This window comes from Ochotona curzoniae, unplaced genomic scaffold (assembly GCF_017591425.1).
Source record: "Ochotona curzoniae isolate NIBS_2020 unplaced genomic scaffold, NIBS_Ocur_1.0 contig_2599, whole genome shotgun sequence".
NCBI lineage: Eukaryota > Metazoa > Chordata > Mammalia > Lagomorpha > Ochotonidae > Ochotona > Ochotona curzoniae.
The window spans coordinates 8,283,091-8,304,852 of NW_024465520.1; the positions used below are offsets into that span (position 1 = coordinate 8,283,091).

A 21,762-nucleotide genomic window follows, 5' to 3' on the forward strand; every position below is an offset into this window, starting at 1 on the left:
TTTATTATATATTATCCAAAGAACTTTTTCGCCTCTATGTCCCCTTCTATGTCATTAGTGTTATTGAGAGGTTTTATTTGGTTTTAATTGTTTTAGTACACTGCCTGGAGTAAAATCTAACTGCTCAAAAATGATTAGCTGCCTTCGGGATTATTTCAAAACTTTAATCTACTTGATAATATGCACTCATCTTTTTAGTTGTATTAAAAGAGTAGTGGTAATATATAATACATAGAGCCACTTTAGTTTGTAAAAGCAATCAATACAATTGAAAACTTCTATTTCTCTCCACCTACCCTTTCTGCAAAAAAGTCTTATTCTGCAGTCAAAGTGTCTCCAACCAGTAATTATGTAGTACATGTTTACTTCTTCTGCCTAGCAACCTAGTAAGAGTGTAAGATTTGAGACAACTTGCAGACAATAAATGCTGTTGATTTAGCATACCTTGCCTTTGTTCTTGTACTTCAGGTATCTGGGTAGTGCCTTTTAAGCTGTCAAATAACAAAGTTTACAGTATAATGGCTTAGAGAAAGTTGGCTAATATTAATGATGGGCCATTGTTTTTTCTAGACTGGTTTTGAAATGAAAACCTGTATGGTGGACTTTGCATTCAGGAAGTTATGCAACTCGTCATGGTGCGGCTTAACATCCAGCACCCGGAAGCCTGGAGCTGTCTGTCTTTCCTGTGTCACCACAGAAGCACAAAGCAGAAGAGCGCCATCATGGGAATGAAGACAGTTTTGCTTGTGACTGTGGGGGTCCTGGCAGCTTATTATGTTTATACTCCTTTCCCGGACAATATTGAGGAGCCTTGGAAACTGATGGCTATGACCGCACAAATGAAAGTAATAGGAAGCTGGGTAAGTTCAAGAGTTTATCCTCTGTGTGAATATGTATAGTAATTTGATAAGCATAAAACAATCAAAAATGCTATTTTGGAGATGCACATTTTACCATTTATGTTTGCTTGCTGAATTTAATGCTTTTAAAAATAGGCATTTTATTATTCCTTAAAGCAGATGTGTAAGAGAATGAATATGAGGAAATAGTCCAGGTTTTTTTGCTTTTAAACAGCAAAAGAGCAATATGTGTTGATTGAAGAAAGTAGACTGAAAAACTTGATGGTGAGTCTGATGGATGAATGCAACATGAGGACGAAAGGATGAGTAGAGCTGTGATTAAGTCCACAATTCTATGCAAAGATACTGGACTCAGTACTGAAAATGCATTCCTAATGACATGTGCTGTGCCAAAGTCCATGGGTAAAAGCCCAAGGGATGGTGGATTCCAGGCAATACCCACTGTAGGAGAGGAAGCTGTGGAGGCGACAGAGCTGTGAGTCCACAGCTTGCTGTCTGGTTCTTTTCTAGTGATGCCAGCTGGTTGGGAGTGAAATTATGCACCACACCTTTAATCTTTTCCTTGAGGAGGAAATCCCTTATCACAGAATAAGAAAAAAATAAAGCAAAACTAAATCCTCATGAATATTAAGTGTAGGCAATAAACATCTAGCTTACTATTGTATTTCCTTGCATGTTTTGAAAGGATGTGTCACCACTCTGATATATAATGTAGTTGTAAAGTGCATGCTCTATTTTCACTTTTAGCTAATTGTTCCATGAATTTTCTTTAAAGATTTATTTTTATTTAAAAGACAATTTTTACAGAAAAAGGAAAGCCAGGCAGGGAAAGATCCTTCATCCTCTGGTTTACTCTCCAAATGGCCGCAAAGGACAGAGCTTAACTGAAGCAAAGCTGGGAACCAGGAGCTTCTTCCAGGTCTCCCATGTGGGTGCAGGTCGTAAGGCTTTGGGCTCTGCTCAGCTGTTTCCCTTTCACCTATTTTCCTGTTGTGTAAGTATGTATTTGCGAGGAATTCAAACCCTGCTTGGTTTTTGTAAATAAAAAGATATAACTTATTTGTCAAAGTGTAATATATTATTATGTAATGTGGCATTTTTTCAAAATCTTCATAAGAGCCATCATCTTTTGATGAAACACTATTTTTTGTCTAACTTTTCCTCCCAGTTTCATCATTCAAAATAAATTCAACAGTTTTCTTGGGCTGGTTGACATGTATCCCTTGCTTTACCAATCAATGTGTACATGCATGCCCATCAAACGTAACACTCAGTGATATAAATGAAAGCACTTGAATGAAATCAACTGCCAGTAATTTGTGATGCAATGCTATCATCTGGAGCAGGTGTACTGAACATGCTCCCCGGCAGTGTCATTGGGCCAGGTTACTCAGCATCACTCAGGAAGGACTCTGAGGTTGCATATAGTCTTGATGAGAAACACTGCGCTCAGCACCAGTACGCCTCTCCCAGACCTGGAATTGCCAGCATCTGTGAAAGGATTTTCCAACATAGTGCTTAATTCTAAGATTTTCTTGGGTTGCTTCAGTTCATTTCCAAAAGCATTGATTTTGTGGAGCAGATTGTGGTCTAGAAGTTGAAGCTGCTGCTTGGGACCCCTCCACCTTGTGTCAGAGTGCTGGTCCTAGTCCCAGCTACTCCACTTATCTCTTTTCCTATTTATTCACACAAACATTGCCTCTCCCACCACACACACATGCCTTTATTCTGTTGGTTCAGTATCCAAAAGGCTACAGCAAGCAGGTCTGTGCAGCCAAAGTCACAGGTCACATCCAAGTACTAACCAGGACCAATCCTGCTTAGCTTCCCAGATCAGACAAGATCCTGTGCGTTCAGGGTGGTATGGCCGAAGACAAAAGCCACAGGCTAAGAACTCTGTTCAAGTCCTGAGGTGGGTGGCAGGGGCTCGAGTACTTCAACCATCCTCCACTGCCATCTCAAGGCATGTTAGCAGGGAACTTGGTTAGAAATGCAAGAGCTGGTACACAAGATTGTGGGAAATGGTATCAAAAAATGTACAACAATTAAAAACAGATCAGTCATGTGATCCATATATTGCGTATCTTCAAACATTAAGAAAATTAAGTCTGCATTAAAAGCTAACTGTATTCCAATGTTTATGGTAGTACTATTCACAATAGCAAAGATATGAAATGTTGCTAACAAATGATGACTAGATAAAGAAAATGTGAAGTATCTACAGTGGAATATTACTCAACCATGGAAGTAATGAGACCAAGGCATGCACATTAAAATGAACAAAACAGGAGAATATTATACAAAAACTAAGATAGAGACAGAAAACCAAATTCCAAGTTTTTCTCATAAGTGGATGTCATATTATTTGGTATCCAATCTTTATAACTGATTTTGACTGAATATACCCTTCATTACTTATTTCATGATCATTTTTATACATCCCACAGTATGTAATATCACTTTATGCATTCCTTTTTTCAAAAATAGTGTGCACATGAATATATACAACTTATATATGAAGTAAATATGTAAACTTGTTTAAAATTAATATATATTACATTTGAACTATTTTGCATTAACACCAAGAGCGTATTAGTTTTCTCTACGTTTTTAACATCACTTGCTTGTTTTTATTAACTTTCTGATAACATTCTGGTAGGAGGGAGATAATCCTCCCTTGTAATTTTTGTGCGTTTTCCTTATGGCTAATGATGCTGAGTATTTTCTCAAGTGTCTTTTCGCTATTTTTATTTTTTCTTTTGATAATGGCTGTTCATATCTTTTGTTTGCTTCTTTACTAAACTGTTTTTGCTAAATTTCTTGAGCTCTTCATGTGCACTAGCTATTAATTCTGTATCACACGCTTAGCTTGTGTGCATTTTTCTCACTCTGTTCATTGCCTCTTCACTGGGTGGGTGGTTTCCTTTCAAGATATCTTGTTTCGAAGTTCTGCATGTGGAAACATAACATTATGAACACGGATCAAAGAGATTTTTCTTTGTTCAGGAAAGTTTTTACCTCCTTTGTCACGTAACTTGATTGTAGACATGCAGATTTTATTTCTGGATTTTCCATTCTGTTCCACGGTTCTATGTGTTTGTTTATATGGCAATACCATGTTGGTTTGGTTTATCTGTCTATCTGTTTAATGTATCTATCTATCTATATTTACTTATTTATTTATAGTAGTATACAGTTGAGTCCATTGATTCATGTTCTAAGAGAGAGCTTAGATTTCCTTGTACTTGATATTGGCTTAAAACCACAGAATGCCAGCTAATTTTGCATTAGTCATTTTCATTGAGAAATACAGTAACAACATTGCATCAGCTTGTGGGAATTTAAATTTACTTATTACAGTTACTCTTAGGACTTGTCTATATGTTTGTGTTATCATCTGTAATGCCATGATTGGCATTACGGTGAATTTTTTTAGTTTTCGATATTTTGTTAGAATAATGTTAGAAAAATTCCACACATATAAAGCTGAAAAAACATCATATATCACTTTCTAGAGGTGGAGATGATAGGTATCTTCTGGGTCCCTATCCCTTCTGTAATTTTGGAGAGGAATAGGTAGGGGATATGTGTGGTCCTAGGGCAATGATTAGCAAGTTGTGTGTGGGGAAGGCCTGGAATATACATGTTATTGCAGTGGTTTGGCTCCAATCGCCTGGCAAACACCAACTGCTCACTTTCATTTTACTCTCACCCCCAAGAAGTTCTCTTTTTCTGATGTCAACTATAATTTTTAACAGTTGTTTCTTTGAGTGTTCTTTTTGTGAGCGGCCAATATGTTTCAAAATGCAAGTTCTTAACCACATCCTGTGACTACTTCATTGACATTTCGATTTTAGTTTATATACACAACCGGATTCTATACACCTTAAAATGTCTATTGGGTACTATTCAGCTGTCTCATGTCTATTTCCATTTTTATATTAGCAGTCTATAGTGTTGAAGCATAATTTATACTGAACTTGGTGAATTTTAGGATAGTCCAAACTGGCTTATAACTCTAACAAGGCATATGTCAACAGTTGAGGCACAGAACAGTTTTATGAGAGGTGTGCAGAAAAATCTTCAATACCTTAGTGAGGAGTAACTAATCTTTGTGTTCAACCTAGTAAGGTATATGTGAGTCCAAGCTGACCTTTTCCTGTCTGGTTCTAAGCTTTCCTTATTGGTCTCTGTCTATCTAAGCATTTGGTCTTTTAATAATATGTTTTAATTCTTCAATAATTTTTTTAGCCTGACCCAGCTCTGCTTCCAACTTCTTGTTTGTTTCCCACTGGTGACAGGAAATATCGTTCAATTTGGAGATTCTTCCTTCTACCTCCTTCATTCTATTTTGGAGACTCTCCACTGTACTGCTAACTTGCTCCACTGTATTCTTAATTTCTTAATATCAGCTTTCATTGGTTCATTTCCAGTGTGACATGTTTCTTAAACTCCTTAAATGCCTGCTTTACGTGCTTCTCGTTGTTGATAAGAAGCTTTATAACAAGTGATCTGAATTCTGTATTCCCTATTTTTCAATATCTTCCTCAGGTAACTCTGAGGTTGACAAAAACTTTTGCTCCTTTCCAGGGGAGTCTTCAGTAATATTCATTGTGCCGCTGTCTCTCCTTTTGCTCTTGGTCATTGTACTTCTGGTTAGCAGAGTCTTTTCCTTGGGGCAGGTTTTTAAGCTGTATCATCCACAGGTCTACAATGCGTTTTACTTATTGCAGTTGGTACACAACTCTGTTTGTAGTCATTCTTGCCACTCTCTCCAGCAAGTTCCAGGTCTGGGTTCTTATGTTAGATTTCCACCATGGTTTAAATAGCCCCACTCTTGGCTCACCAGTCTCCACCTCCTGTGATACTATGCTGTGGCTGCACCGTTGTCTGTACAACCTTTCCCCCACTTCCGGTTGGAGCAGGTCCCAGGATTAAGGAGACACCTGGTGTCTTATACAGTTAGGTTGTTGTTGGTGATCTTGCAGAAACCTATTGGCCTATAGGTCTGAGGGCCACACAGACCTATTTTGACCTGTGTGATGACATAGTTGGCATTATTTTCCTGTGGGACCATTGCAATGACTGAGTTGAGTCACTCACAGCTCTGCACATGCGCAGCTCACTGTTGTCCCTGCAGTCTTAAAGCCTTTGCTGCATTGTACAAAATTGCACCTGATGTGTCACTACTGGAGTTCTGCTGGTTGACAGGTCTGAGGGTTACCTGGATCTGTCTTGGGTGTAACCTGTAGGATGCCACATTATTGCAGTTCAATGAGTTCGCTTTCAGCTCAGCACATGCTCAGTCCTTTCTCTAGTTTTTGACTCCTTAAACAAAATGGCACCTAATTTGGCTGTAAGAGGTGGACTGGGCTGTGAAATCCTCCCTGCTCCTGCACTGCTTGTGTGGGACCTGTGTTCTGTCTCTGCCCCAGGTCAAATCAAACAGACCAGCAATTCTTTGCCTGGATTCACCTCCTGACCTCCTGGTGAAAATCCCTTCCCACCTTGTTGCTGGTGGAGTTTCGGCTGCCGGTGCAATTCAGACTACTGTTTGCTGAATGCCACTGGGGTATCAGTCACTACAACACCACAGCATTGTTCTTGCTTGTTTTCTGTGTCTGTCAGTTTTCGGACATGCCTCTGCTGTCGTTCTGTCTTCTGTTTCCTGGAATGTGCCCTCTCCACTTCACACTGGCTAATATCTCTCTGTTTAAATGTGTCCATACTCCATTCAGCCATCTTGATTCTAACTTTTTTTTTTGAAAAAAGTAACTAAAAGATAATTTTACTTTGCTTCAAAACTCTTTGAAATCCGCAAATATATTTTTATAACATGCAGCTGACAAACTATTTAAAAATCCTTTATATGTGTATCAGCACATATACATATGCAAATGTGTAATTATAAATATACTTCCTTGTGTTTCCATTTGACATATTCATTGACTAGAGATAAATAAAAGTGTAGAGAAAGAGGGTGCAGATGACAGGTATAGAAGCAATGCATCTACATTTTCACTGGGAAATTTTCAAGTGTTACTGATGCATAACAACAAAACAAAATTTTATCTCAGAGAAGGTACACTTAATTGTGGAAGAAGAAGAACTCATTTTTCTGAAATTGTAAGTGCACAGATTCCCAACAAGGCATGGTGCAGTTTCTTCAGTGCTACAAGTCCCTGTAGGTTTAAGAGGATATCTGCTAAGCCTGTTTTGTGTTATGTTGCCAGTAGCTTTGAATCTCATGCTTTGAAAGTTAACCAAGAAGCATTACAGTGAATAGATTATTGGAAAATACAGAGTAACACTGTAGATTCTGTAACACTGTAAGAATTTGTAAAACTACATTATCCTCAACCAATCAGATCACAACGTATCAAAAAAACAAAAAACCAAAAAAAGCCCCACAAAGCACAGGTTAAATGGAAGCAGTGCAGTCAAGTACACCTCACTGTGCTCTACCTTGCCCCATCATGTTATTCATCAGACAGCTGCATTCAAAAATTGAGAATGTAAAATACAGCACATGCCTTAAAATAACAACATAGTTTTAAAAATACGCTCATGAACATATTTATACTACATGCCAGTTATGAACATATCTTTTATTTAATTAGTTACTTAGTAGAAGTAACTTTTGTGGCTTTGTATTCCAATTTGTAGTGGATTTGAGAAAATATTGTCAAATGCTCTCGTCATTCACCTATCACTTGTCTGAAATAATAGAATGCCTAAGAGGGTATTCGGTTCAAAGTTGCCATTTCTTATTTTTATTGCTCCATTTGTTTGTGTATATGTTCTATATCTAGCATAGAGATATGAGACATAATGGATTAAAGAGATTACATCTGCAAGAGCAGCTGCAAGTGGAATGCTGCCTGATTAAACTTAGGACATCTCCTGATATTGTCAAATGTTTTTCTGCCCTTTTCCACACTCCTAATGTGTAGGCAACAGATACACAACACGAAAGAACATAAAGGGGCTCTAACTCTAGGACTGTTTACACTATACCCTAGTGCTAGTGGGGGCAGGTTTTTGTGTTTTTGGGTTTTTTTAATTTGTTTTTGTTTTTACAGGTTTGAGTTTTGTCTTGCAGGCAGTAGAAAGATGAGAATCATCCAGGTGTGTGACCTAAAGCTGTTACAGTTAAGCTTAAAAGTCTTTGAATGTGAAGTAAAGGTTGTTGACAAATCATTCTTGATGTGTACTGACGCAAGGCTAGCTTGAGAACCAATTAGGAAGAGGCTCATAGTAACCAAAAGACCTGAACCACAACCTGAATTTTTCAAATATTGGATTGTGTTAATAATCTCCAGGATGACTTCCTGGGAAGCATTTTGGCTTTATCATATTATAAGGGACAGGAGTTAGTTTTAGCTCTCCATTTTATCTCCCATTTAACAGAACAAATATTGAATGTGGTGACCAAACATATCCATTGTTCATTAAAACAAATGGGGGGATTTACAAAGCACAGGTTCCCTGACCAACTCACATCATTTGAATAAGGGATCCTTCAAAGGTGCCATTTCCTGTTTGTATCTTCTAATTCTCCCTGGTGGATCATTTGTTCATTGACAACTAATGTCATGTCAGAACCAGTATCTTCTTTCATAATCTAGGTATTGCCCATTCTTGATGGTAAAATCAAATTCCCAGGGTACCTGTATTAGATTTTTTTTCTTTTCATATGTTGGACTCATATTTATAGTCCAAACTCTTGACAATGGTGCATAGGCCTCGCCAGGGCATGCTGATTCTATTCAGGGGATCAAGATCGATAAGGTTCTTTGCTTTTGGCTTCGTTGAGAAGTCATGCCTTACCACAGATTAAATATGGCTTTGGTAATTATCCAATGATGTCAGTTCTCTGGTATTTTAATCCTATCATAAATAGAGATCCCTGAGGATATATTTTGCCACTGATGGTGAATTTAGTCAACATGTACCTTTATTTCTCAAGGTTCATCCCTGACACCTGACATATTTTGGGATGTCTTCATCCTCAATATCCTAAGAAATCACATGTCAGGTGAAGGAAATGAGCAAACATTTTTCTAAAAGAACAGATTCAAATGGGTCACAGATATATGAAAAGATGCTCAGGCTTCCTAGCTGTGAGGAAGATACAAATGAAAACCACATGGAGGTAGCATCTAACTCCAGTAAGGTTGGTCTGTGTTCAGAACTCTACTAACAACACCTACTGGTTGACACCCTCCTTCACTGCTGGTGGGACTGAAGACTAGTACAACCACTATGGAAATATGTATGGAGCGTGTTTTCAGAATTGCAAATAAACCTGCTGTATGATCCAGCTATCTTGCTCCTAGGAATACATCCAAAGGAAATGAAAACTTCATATGAGAATGGGAACTCTAATCCTATATTTATAGCAGCACAATCTACAATAGCAAAGACATGGAAACAGTCCAGATGCCCATCCGAAGAGGAGTGGTTAAAGAAAGTGTGGTACATCTACTCCATGGAATATTATTCAGCTATTAAGAATAAAAGTATTCTATTTACAACCAAGTGGTCCCAACTAGAGACCATTATGCTCAATGAAATGAGTCAATCACAAAAGAACAAATACCATATATCCTCTCATAAGCAAGCCAACATGGAAAGTGTTGTCACTTGGGGAGTGACATCAGTGGGAAGAACATCTTGCTCTTTGTTTCTCGTCCTCTCTGTATTTCTGACTTTCCAATAAAAATAAAATAAATGTTTTTAAAAAAGGCATTCCTATCTACAAAAACATGCCTTAATTGCTCTCCTTCCCGAGATCTCCTGTGGGCTACACTGAAAATAATACTACAGTACAGAATCTTTACTTAATTTTAAGATGTGTTTTTGTTTTAATTTAAAATCAGAATTGCGAAAAGACCACAGAGGACAAAAGAGAGAGGTCTTTCATCTCCCGGCTCACTCTCCAAGTAGCCACAATGGCCTGAGTGGAGCCAGGCTGAAGCTGAAGCTGAAGCTTCTAGGTGTCCTACACAGGAACTTGGCCCTCCTTAGGGTGCTTCTCCTGGGACAGTAGCAGGGATAGAGGCAGGCTGCAGAGCAGTCAGAAGAAGAGGTAGGGCCTCAAGGGAGGATGGTGTCTCTGGTTGCAGCTTGACCAGCTTATACCAGCATGCTGGCTGCACAGATTCCTTAGAATGCAATGAATCAAAGTCATCAACATTTCTAGCTCCCTGCACTACTAATGCAGTAGTTGTTAGAACAATCAGAAGCACGCATGCATGTGTGTTCACATGAATACTGAGAGTGGTCCAGAGGGAGTCAACTTTCCTTCTGTTTCCCTCTAGCCTTACAAGAATACTGAAGGTGGTATAATTGAATTTGTAACTGCATTGGCAGGAAGTACAGACCCATATTGCCTGACTTCCCTTTCAAGAGGATAGTGATGGGGCTGACTCAATGTTGAAAATGCACATACTTGCTTATTGCTTTTGTACTGACTTAATGGTTAAGCAATGTGAGATTGGCTCAGCCCATACTACACTGTTTTAAGATAAAGAAACCAATCTTAACATGTCTTTGCATCTTGGAATTCTAACATTAAGCAACTGTAATACTGCAACAAGGTGGAAGAATCCACCATGGGGGGAGGGCACAGGGTTGGGGGAATCCCAGAGCCTATGAAACTGTGTCACATAATACAAAGTAAGTAATAATAATGTAAAAGACCATTTGGGATTTCATTCACCTTCACCCTTTGAGGTCTCTGCCGTGTATCATTTCTCTGTCTGCCCCTGGTTTAAGAGCTTTGCTAAACTAGTCCAGTTCTCTGGTTGTAAATAGGAGTTTCTTCATGATGAGTGCATTGTGTTGAAAAATATTTTCCTTTTGCTTGGCCAATTTTTTTGCTCTTTCAGTTTTCATGTCATAGTTTACCCAGTATTTAAAAACTCATGGGGGGGGGTTACTTTTTTTCTTATTTTCTGTCTTTTGATGCAGTTTTGTTGGCATTGGAGTCTCCCTTCCCCCTTCCCCAAGTTCTCTCCCCGCCCTTCTAGTCTCTGCTCCAGTCTCACAATGTGTGTATTTTGTGAATTTTCCCAAATCCATCACACTGCCGCTGGAGTGTCTCCTAACCATGTAGGTGGCTGTCAGTCATTTCGTTGTTAGTTCATTTTTGTATACCAGGATCCCAGTGAAGTTACAATGAGGACTAGATCTTCGTTATTTAGAGTTAGTACCAATAATAGTGCAAAAGGGACATTGATTTTCTCAAGTAATTATAAACTATCAGTCACTTATGGATGGTTGCTTAATGAATTACTTCATAGGATCTTATTACGCAAGGTACAAGTAGGTATGAAGTGAGAAGAGTTAGGATTCAGAGGTAATATTCCTAGATTTGACATCATATTATCTTATATTAGAGCAAACATATAATATCTGACCTTTTGGGATTGGCTCATTTCCCTTAGCATAATGGTCTTTAGTTTGGCCCATTTGGCCACAAAATAATGTATTTTGTTTTGATCCTCAACAAAATACTAGCCAACAGAATGCAAAAATACATCAGACAGATTATTCATCTGGACCAAGTGGGATTCATCCCGGGCACGTAGGGATGGTTCAACATTCATGAAGCTATAAAAGTGATACATCACATCAAAAACCTGAAGAACAAAAATTGTATTGTAGTTTCAATACATGCAGAAAAAGATTTTGATAAAATCAACACCACTTCATGCTGAAAACACAAAATAATGTAAGCATCAAAGGAGCAATCCACAACAGAATCAAAGCATTGTATGAAACACAATGTTAACATCACATTGAATGAGGAAAGATTAGAAGCCTTTCCGCTAAGATCCGGAACCAGACCAGGATGTCCACAATCCTCACTGCTATTTAATATAGTACTAGAAGTACTCGCAAATGCTGTTAGACAAGAAAAATAAATCAAAGGAATTCAAACGGGAAAGTAGGAAGTGAAGTTATCTGTGTTTGCAGATGACATAATTCTATACATAGGATAACCAAGAGACTCAATAAAGACTGCTACAACTTATATGAGAGTTCAGCAAAGTGGCAGGGTACAAGGTAAATGAAAAGGAATCAACAGCCATAATATATGCAAACTACCCCAAGGCTGAAGAAGGACTAACCAGCATGGTACCATTCAAAATAAAGAGAAGATGAAATGGCTGGGTATAAACCTAACAAAGGATGCAAAAGACCTCTATAAGGAAAACTAAAAAACAGTAAGACAAGAAATAGAAGAAGACTTCAAAAAGTGGAGAAACGTACCATGTTCTTGGATGAGCAGTCAACATCATTAAAATGTCCATACTACCAAAAGCAATAAATACATTCAACTGGATTCCATCCAAAATACCAAGAATGTTCTTTAAAAAGCTGAAAATAAAATGATACAAAAATTCATCTGGAAACACGAAAAACATGAGTAGCCAGACTTATCCTGAAGAATAAGAACCTAGTGGGAGGGATCACAGTCCCAGATCTCCAGACATATTATAGGGCGGTAGTAATCAAAACAGCTGGATACTGGTACAGAAACGGAGAAGTAGATCAATGGAGTAGAATAGAAAATCCAGAATAGAACTCACTCATACACAACTAATATTTGACAAGAAAACAGAAAACAATCCATGAAAAACGGACAATCTCTTCAACAAATGCTACTGGGGCAACTGGCTAATAGCCTTTAGAAATAATAAGCAAGACCCACACCTTTTACCATACACAGAGATCAAATCTAAATGCAGAAAGATCTAATGCTAAACCCAGAAACCATCAAATTTTTGAAAGAAAAAGTTGGAAATAATCTTCAAGATATAGGTGTAGGCACGGACTTCCTGGAAAAATCATTAAAAGCAAAGAAAGTCAAGACCAAAATAAACAAATGGACTACATTAAGCTAAGCAGCTTCTGCAGAGCAAAGGAAAAATCAACAAACTAAAAAAGCAATCAGTAGAATGGGAGATCTTTACATACTACACAGGAGACAAAGGGTTAATTTCCAGAATATACAAAGAACCCCCAAACAGCAACAACATCACAACAAACAGACCAGTTCAGAAAAGCGCATGGGAAATAGGCAGTCACTTTACAAACGAAAAAATTCAAATGGCTAACAGACACACACAAAAATACTGAAGCTCTCTGGCAATAATGGATTTTTCAAATGAAATCATCACCAAGATTCCACTTAACGCCAGAAAAAAATTGCCCACATGCAGAAAACTGCCAACAACACTTGCTGGAGAGGTTGCAAAAAAAAGGAACCCTACTCCACTGCTGGTGGGACTGCAGGCTAGTGCAGCCGCTATAGAAGCCAGTATGAAGAACACTTAGGCAATTAAAACGGCACCTGCCTTATACACAGCAATACCACACCTAGGAATATATCCAAAAGACTTGTTACACGAGAAAGCAACATGCACCCCAAATAGTTCATTGCAGCACATTCACCGATCGCAAGAACATGGAAACAACCTAAAAGCCAAATAACAGAGAACAAACAAACAAACTGTGGTTCATCTACACTGTGGAATAAAAACTCAATTTTTTACTTCTCAAATATAGCAAGCTCATTTATCTTCCTATTCAATGTTATTAAAGTTATTTGTACATCCAGATCTTCCGCAATCGGCAAGGGCTCCAATCTTTAGTCATCTTCTGTTGCTTTTCTCTGACCATTATCAGGGATCTGAATCGGAAATAAAATAGCCAGGAGGTGAGCCAATTCTCATATTAGATGGTAGCATCACAGATGGTCCTTTTACCTACTGTGTCACCATGCCGTCCCCTTTGAAACAATTCGTAGTTTCACGAAACTAAACTTACACCATTTCTGTGTTATGAGGTTCACCTGTGAGAATAGACAGAACTACGTGTACACTTTCACATTGGCAAACATCAATGGCATTTGGTAATGTGTAACCCCGTGAATGTTTTTTCTTCTCTCTCAACTTTAAGGCTCAATTTGTTGAATTCTTGGGAATTGCTCATTCCATTGACATTGCAAACTTCTTAACAAGTCTTCAGTTAGTCCCACCCACATCTGATGAAAATGTCACCGTGACAGACACAACTTTCAACAACATTCCTGTCCGTGTGTATGTGCCCAAACGGAAGACAAAGACATTGAGAAGGGGCTTATTTTATATTCATGGAGGCGGTTGGTGTCTGGGAAATGCTGGTATGTCCTCCTTCTTAAAAGTTTTAGTTTATCACAGTAAAGACAATTTTATTACGTGTGAACTTCTACATAAAAGTCATACTCACATATACTACATCACAAACCACTTCATGTGTGTGAAATGAATTTTCTTGGAGATCAATTAAATTAAAGAAATGACTTTAACTTGCTGAAAAGAGGGGATAATAAAAACCAAGAATGTAACAAATCAATAGTAAGAGTGTTTCAGGAGCGTAGAAATTTACTATTAATGGTGTATCTGATGAAAAACTACAAAGAAAACCATTCAAAAAGTGAGTTGGACAGTGTGGAAAATGTCACAATACAGTGACCATTCTTTTGTTAAGTTTAAATATGAAGAAAATGTGTTACATGAATGTGTAAATTATGAAGAAAGATGGTGTTATATGAAAAAGAAGTAACAGGTTGTCTAGACTATTCCATCTTTATTTTAAATTATTGGTATGCCTAGGATTGGGTGCTTTATTATGCACATGTGTGATTATACTTTGTATAATGCAAGTTTTAATTTTTTAAAGATTTATTTATTTTTATTGCAAAGTCAGATATACAGAGAGAAGGAGAGAGAGAGAGAAAGATCTTTCGTCCGATGATTCACTCCCCAAGTGGCCACAATGGCTGGTGGTGTGCCGATTTGAGGCCAAGAGGCAGGAACCTCTTCCAGTTCTCCCATATGGGTGCAGGGTCCCAAGGTTTGGGCCATCCTCGACTGCTGTCCCAGGCCACAAGCTGGGAGCTGGATGGTTAGAGGGGCTGCCAGGATTAGAACCAGTGCCCACATGGGATCCCGGCACGTTCCAGGTGAGGACTTTGGCAGCTAGGCCACCGCGCTGGACCTCAAATTTTAAATTTTATATACGGCTGAGTCATAGTCCACTGTGCAGTTTCTTTATTCATCCATCCAGGGATGTACATCTGGATAGAAAACATACCTGACAGGTTCCACAGGAAATACGACCTTTACAATTGGTTTTTCACAAGTAACTGTTGTGAAAACTATTTCTGCAGAGCTTTCTTTTGATATCAAAGTGTCCTTGAAATTGAAGGGTATGCTTAGATAGATTTAATGATCTGTATACAAATAAGCCATAAAGCAAGACAGCATTATCTTAAACTTTCTATGTCAAAAACCAGATTTCTATTAAAATACTTAATAGAAATATGATTCGATAGCACAGAAGTTAAAAATGGTTGAAGATGTGTGTGCTCTGAGATTTTATGATTTCATATCAATATTCAGAATCTGTTTGAAAAAAAAACCCTCAAAATAATATCTACTATTCTTATCACTTTCCTTCAGTATAAGAGGTGCCTCTTAGGAACAGGGGCGTATCCTGAAGCTTCAACTAGAGCACATGTTACTAAAATAGCCTATTTTGTCATCTTATTCCTATACATGGCAGAAACCCCCATTTAATCCAATGGTAAACATGTGCATCCTAATCTCACCCCTTTCAAACTACACACAAATTTAAATTTGAAACACATGTGTGTGTGTGTGTGGCATTATTCTCTTTCATTCAAGTAAGACATACACACAGAAATAATACAAGCAACAGTTTCTGCCCACAAGTGTTCTACCAGGCATTCTACTGAAATCAGTCTCAATGACTCATGCATCACTGTAAGATTCTATTCCCTTTATTTCAGCTTGGCAGAACTATGATATTCTGTCCAGACGTACAGCTGATCACCTCGACACAGTCGTCATCTCCACCAAGTGAGTACACTGCCGCCTTCTTTGTTGTTTGGAAAGCTGACTTCACTCTCATTGTGCTTAGGTTTCTTGGCCAATTCTTGATAATTCCAGGAGTTGTTCATATAAAATTGAGATGGCAAACACAGATAAAATAAATACAAGAATGAATAGCAAAAATTTAAACAGGAAAAAAAATTACATTAAATCTAACAGGAATCAAAAATTGAATGTTTAAAAATCAAAATATTGAATCTCATGAACAAAGATTAAAGTAAAGAGTTTCAAATCCTGGGTCTACAATTAATTCCATGACTGTGTGTAATCTCATCCTAGCTTTTTAGTTTAACTTATCAGCTTTTAAACTGTAACGGCAGTGTATTTTATACCTAATAGGATTGCTTCAATAATTAGATGGTAAAAATACTTTCATTTATTTTTCTTTTTTTTTAAATACTATTCAATAAGTTAGTTCAGTGTATGATGTCAAGAAACCCTCCGTTGTAATCAGCGTCTCACAAAATTAGGCAGAAGGAAAAGGAGCAAAAATCTTTTCTCCAAACCCAGCCTAGGATCGCTTCAAGCAGAGTGACTCTCTCGTTTTCTGTTTATTTATTGGTTATTGCTGCAGTGTGATGAGTTCAGGAGTATCATTCTGGGACAAGGTTATTGAGGGGAACATGACACCAGCCCTCCCCCTTTGTTTTAATCCTCAAGCTCAGTCCAAGTTCTGCATTCATGAGTTTCCTTTTTGTTCTTTTACACTTGATATTCATGAAGCTTTTGCTAAGTATGGATTGCTAAGTATGTATTATTCTGCCCACAGCTACAGACTTGCACCTAAGTATCATTTCCCAATTCAGTTTGAAGATGTCTATGACGCATTAAAGTGGTTCTTACGACAAGATGTTCTTGACCAATACGGAGTAGATCCTCAAAGAGTCGGTGTGTCTGGAGACAGTGCTGGTGGGAACTTAGCTGCAGCAGTGGCTCAGCAGGTGTGGTGCTCGTATTCGTTTTCCTTTAAATAACCCCACTTCAATATATTTCAGACATTGGTATATCAAGGAATATATGCTAGTAAATACTAAGATACATCAATATGTATATCTCAGACCATTGAAGAACATGGTTTTCCACTTCAGGATTATTTTTCTTACTATTTGTGTAAATAGTTTATAAATTTGGAAATATAAAATACATTTTCCATATCATTGTGTCAAACATGACTAATGTGCTCAGTTTACTACCCAATCTCCTTTGTTATGTTAGTGGGTGTGGTTGTGACATCAATCATTTATTTCACAAAGTTGCTATAACCAAAGCAGTGGATGATTCCAATATTGTTCACTGGAGCATATTAAAAGCTGTATGATGATTTTTGCTTTCAGATTTATCAAACGGTGTATTTGAAAATATTCATAGATGCTATGTAAATGCAGAAGGAATTACACTTCTTGATATTAATTATTTGTATATTTCTATATATTTGAACTAAAACTGTATGTTTATGGGTGTCAATTTAAAGCATTGGACTGTTTTAATTAGCTCACTAAATTACGAATTTACTGTTTTGATATTAGTTATCTGACTAAAAAAATCTGGCTCAGATGTTTTGGAATCAAAGTCCTTTTGTAAATAAATTTCATATGTCAGTTTATCCTCGAAATTGCACCTGAAGTTATTTTTTAATAAATCTTATGCTATTCCTGTGCTATGCTTTTTTAAGTGTATTAACATTTGCTTTTGTACTATTAAATACAGTTCCTCTGATACAAAGCCAAAACAAAAGTAAAACTTAGTGATTCTTCCCATTAAATAAAACAGATGTGTGCTACTTCCTCTAGTTAATTATATATATAGACCACTCATTGTTTTCCTGAGCAGTATCCCGATGCCACATTAAGAATGCAACATGAAACATTCATGTTTGGAGATGAAGCAGTGTTTACCTACAGTCTTGGATAAGCCACATGATTTTCTTACAATCATTTTCTTGTTACTGCACAGCAGAGTAATCCTTTTCTCTTACATAACTCAGGCCTTTACAAAACAAAACAAAACAAAAAAACATACAAATATACAAAAACCCAGCAAGGCTGGTGTTGTGGCCCAGCAAGTAAAGCCAGTGCTCTCAATGCTTGCATTCTGGATTAGACTGACAGATCCACGGAGGCCCAGGGCTTCTCTGTCTTGGTAACAGATTTCAGCTAATGTTCTTGGAGGCAGCAGATAATGGACTGAGTCTTGGGTTTCTGACACCCTTTGTGTGGAACCCAGAAGGAGTGCTGGCTTCTGGTCACAGCCTGGACTAGCACTGCTGTTGTCGCTTGTGCAGTGAACCAACAGGTGGAGAGTCTCGCTCTCTTATCCTCTTGCTCTCTGTCTTCGCCTTCTCACTCTCCATATTTATTACACTAAATTGCATTTAAATAAATCTAGACCTTCCATCTACTCATTCACTCTCCAAATGACTGCAAAGGCCAGAGCTGAGATGATCCAAAGCCAGGAGCCAGCGACTTCTTCCAGGTTTCCCACAATTGCAGAGTCCTAAGGACCTGAGCTCCTCTTATCACAGCTCTCCCTTTATCTCATCTGCTAGCTTGGTGGAACTCAGGGATTGATTTTTAATTTAGTTTTTATTGTTGGTATTCTTTGAGCTTGATTGAAATGTGTAAACAGGGCCCAGTGCAGTTGCTTAGTAGCTGTTCCCACCTTGAATGCTCTGTGTTCCTATATGGGTGCTGGTTCTAATCCTGGGTGGCCCTGCTTCCCATCCAGCTCTCTGCTTGTGGCCTGGGAAAGTAGTTGAGAATGGCCCAAAGCCTTGGGACCCTGGACCCATGAGTCTTTTTAACAATTCCATTTTATTGCCTTGAAATAGAAGCAATGAAATAGATTCACAGGATTTCATTCCCTAAGTTTATTGAATATTCTCTTTTTTAAGGATTTAGTTATTTCTATTGAAAATGCAAAAATACAGATAGGAGGAGAGACAGAGATGATCTTCCATGCAATGGTTCACTCCCCAAGAAGTTGCAATGGCTGGAGCTAAGCCAATCTAAAGTCAGCAACCCAGAGCTTCTTCCATTTTCCCAAGCCAGTGTAGGGTCCCAACACTTTGGCCATCTTCGACTGGCTTTCTAGGCCGCAGCAGAGAGTTGATGAGACATAGAGTGGCTGGAATTAGAACCTGAACCCAAATGGGATCCAAGCACTTTAAAGCGAGTTCTTTAACTGCTATGCTATCATGCCAGACCCTAATAAATATTCTTGACCTTATGATTCTCAACCTACTATTGCCTTGGAAGAGCTCTTTTCCAATTGGGATATTTCTGTCTATAGAAAATGTGGAGGTGTATATAAATAATGGCAGCATAAAGGATAATAAGAAGCCTAAAAATGTGTTGCTTAAACCAGGTCAGTCTGATCAATACATCTCACAGAAGAGTTCCTAGGCTTCTTCAGAAGCACATTGTATTCGCAGCAGGGTGTTTCTTCCCTTAATTTGACTGTTTTAGATTTAATATACGCATATGTTTCCATTGAAAAAAAAGAATTCATTGTAAGGCTATTTTTTCAATGTTAAGAGTGATTTTGTTTTCTAATCACAGAAGAATTAGTGCAAGTTATTCTGCATTGGTTCACCGCACTTATTCAAACAAACCTTTTGTTCGATATTCATATTGGAAAGAATTTGGGACATAATTTTGCTGTCTCTGACAACCTTTCATTTCTTCTCCATTGTTGTTATCTTTTTCCGTGAAATATTGTTGTAGTTCAAGGGATTCCCCATTTTCCCTCCCCTTGGACCTCTCCCCAAATTTCCTCCCATATTTTTACAGCAGTATAGTCCTTTAATAACGTTTACAAATTTAACATTCTGCTATTTAAGTGTACTCTGGTAGGCATTTCATCACTGTGATTAATTGCATATAATATCTTGCTTTCAAATTAAAAAATATCTTCTAAATCAGCACTTTTATTCAAGCAGTTTGTACTAAAATTTGTTTTTCAGCTCATCAAAGACCCAGAAGTCAAGCTCAAAGTCAAGATCCAGGCTTTAATATATCCTGCCCTCCAGACTCTTGATATGAACACACCATCATTCAAGGAAAACTCTGATCGTCCAATTCTTCCCAGATCATTTATGCTCAGGTTATGGAGTGAGTACTTCACCACAGACAGATCACTGGAAACGGCCATGTTCCACAATCAGCATGTCCCAGCTGACGCGAGTCACCTGCTCAGATTCGTTAATTGGAGCTCCTTGCTCCCTGAGAAGTTCAAGAAAGGCCACATTTACAAGAAACCAATCCATGGTAGTTCTGATGTGGCAAAAAGATTCCCAGGGATCCTAGATGTGAGAGCAGCGCCCCTGCTGGCTGATGACGCTCAGTTGCGTGGCTTGCCCAGGACCTATGTCATGACCTGTCAGTATGATGTCCTGAGAGATGATGGAATCATGTATGTGACCCGACTCCGGGACGCTGGCGTTGAGGTGACTCATAACCATGTAGATGATGGGCTGCATGGAGCTCTTTTCTTTGATGGGCTCAAAATTGGAAATAGATTACAAAAACAGTATTTCAGTTGGCTAAGGGAAAACCTATAGCAAAAATATAAGCAATGTTATATAAAAAAAGTGTACAAGTATCAGCACAGAAAATAAAGGAAACAAATCAGTGGAAATCACAGGACTGACATTTGAACTGTTTATCATCTGTGATGTTTGTAAGACTCTCATAACTCAGGTGAGTTGGTTTGTTTGGTTTTCACATTAGCAAAAATTATTTTTAATTTATTCAATTTTTAGGTGCCTTTCACTCATTTCTGTGAAAATAGCTACTTGCCTTTTTTTTTTTTCTTGCACTGTGTCTTTATATCTCTAATTAACAGTCTTGATTTCTCAATTGCTGAACAGTGTCACAATAAAGAAGATATTTTTACAGTCTGGTATGGTGACTTAACTATACCATATATCGCAACTTGAAAAACTTTTCTATGACACTGATTTGAATTATGGTTTTTTTATCCCTTTAAAAATCAGTCCTCAATATGGGGGACCATTGACAATTATTGTTAATTCCACTTCTGCATCAAACACTCTTCCTGTATTACTATACCAAAATTAAGGCCAGGGAGGCCTTGGCCACTTTAGAAAAAGCCATCCCTAATCTTCAGACACTTGGGGTAGTTGGAGATGAACACGGTGTCAGCACAAGGTAGTAGCTCTTCATTGGTGAGTGGCTGGCAGTGCAGAGTGAAGCTGAGACTTGGGAGAAATGCTACAAGCCAACTGAGGGGCCGGTGCTGAGTTGCGGCAGGGTTAAGGTGCTACCTGCCAGGAGGTGTTCCTGACCACAGCACTGCTTCCGGTACTGCGTCGTGTGCTTCTCATCCAGCTGTGTACAAGGACACATGGACAAGCAGAGACAGACGGTCCAGATACTGGAGTTATTGCTGCCACCTTGGGAAAGGAGAGGCCTCCTGGCTCTGAGTCAGCTATCTGGGAAGTGGCCCAGAGGATGAAATCTCTCTCAATATTCTTCCCCTTTCTCTGTCACTCTGCCATTCAAATAAATAGGAGGGGTGGGGGGAATCCCCAGTGCCTATAAAACTGTACTACATAATACAATGTAAGCAACAATAAAAAAAAAATTTAAAAAAAAGCAAACAAAAAAGTGGAAATACTTGATACTCTAAAATCTCCAATGTCTACATTTGCATATTGTAAATAAAAACGAAGTAAAATTAACATTATCTTACACCTCAGAAAACATGCTGTGTTGAGCATCTGTTGTGCAATATTTGATCTGTTGGAGACACATGGAGGGAGCCAGGGCAGGGCTCGTGAAGGTCTGCTTCATGGCCTTGCTCAACATTACAACATGGAAAGAGACTGTGGACAGGTAGAGAAGTGACCATAGGCTTTGACTTTTGTGAAAATGTGTGTAATGTCTGGAGAAGTAGGTACATAATTACTTCTT

At 38.2% G+C, this 21,762-nt stretch overlaps 1 protein-coding gene across 1 annotated transcript; it reads left to right on the forward strand.

Annotated features, from left to right (window-relative positions):
- Positions 1 to 577: 577 nt before the first annotated feature.
- LOC121152660 (arylacetamide deacetylase-like) lies at positions 578 to 21,350 on the forward strand. Its single transcript, XM_040974803.1, has 5 exons — positions 578 to 860; positions 13,833 to 14,055; positions 15,727 to 15,796; positions 16,599 to 16,770; positions 19,791 to 21,350. The coding sequence occupies exons 1-5, from the start codon at positions 621 to 623 to the stop codon at positions 20,385 to 20,387; spliced, it is 1,302 nt and encodes a 433-aa protein (XP_040830737.1). The 5' UTR covers positions 578 to 620; the 3' UTR covers positions 20,388 to 21,350.
- Positions 21,351 to 21,762: the final 412 nt, after the last annotated feature.

Coding starts and splice junctions, on each gene's coding strand:
- LOC121152660 (XM_040974803.1), top strand. CDS start 621: ATGCAACTCGTCATGGTGCGGCTTAACATCCAGCACCCGGAAGCCTGG. Junction 861..13,832: donor TGAAAGTAATAGGAAGCTGG/GTAAGTTCAAGA, acceptor CTCAACTTTAAG/GCTCAATTTGTTGAATTCTT. Junction 15,797..16,598: donor ACAGTCGTCATCTCCACCAA/GTGAGTACACTG, acceptor TTCTGCCCACAG/CTACAGACTTGCACCTAAGT.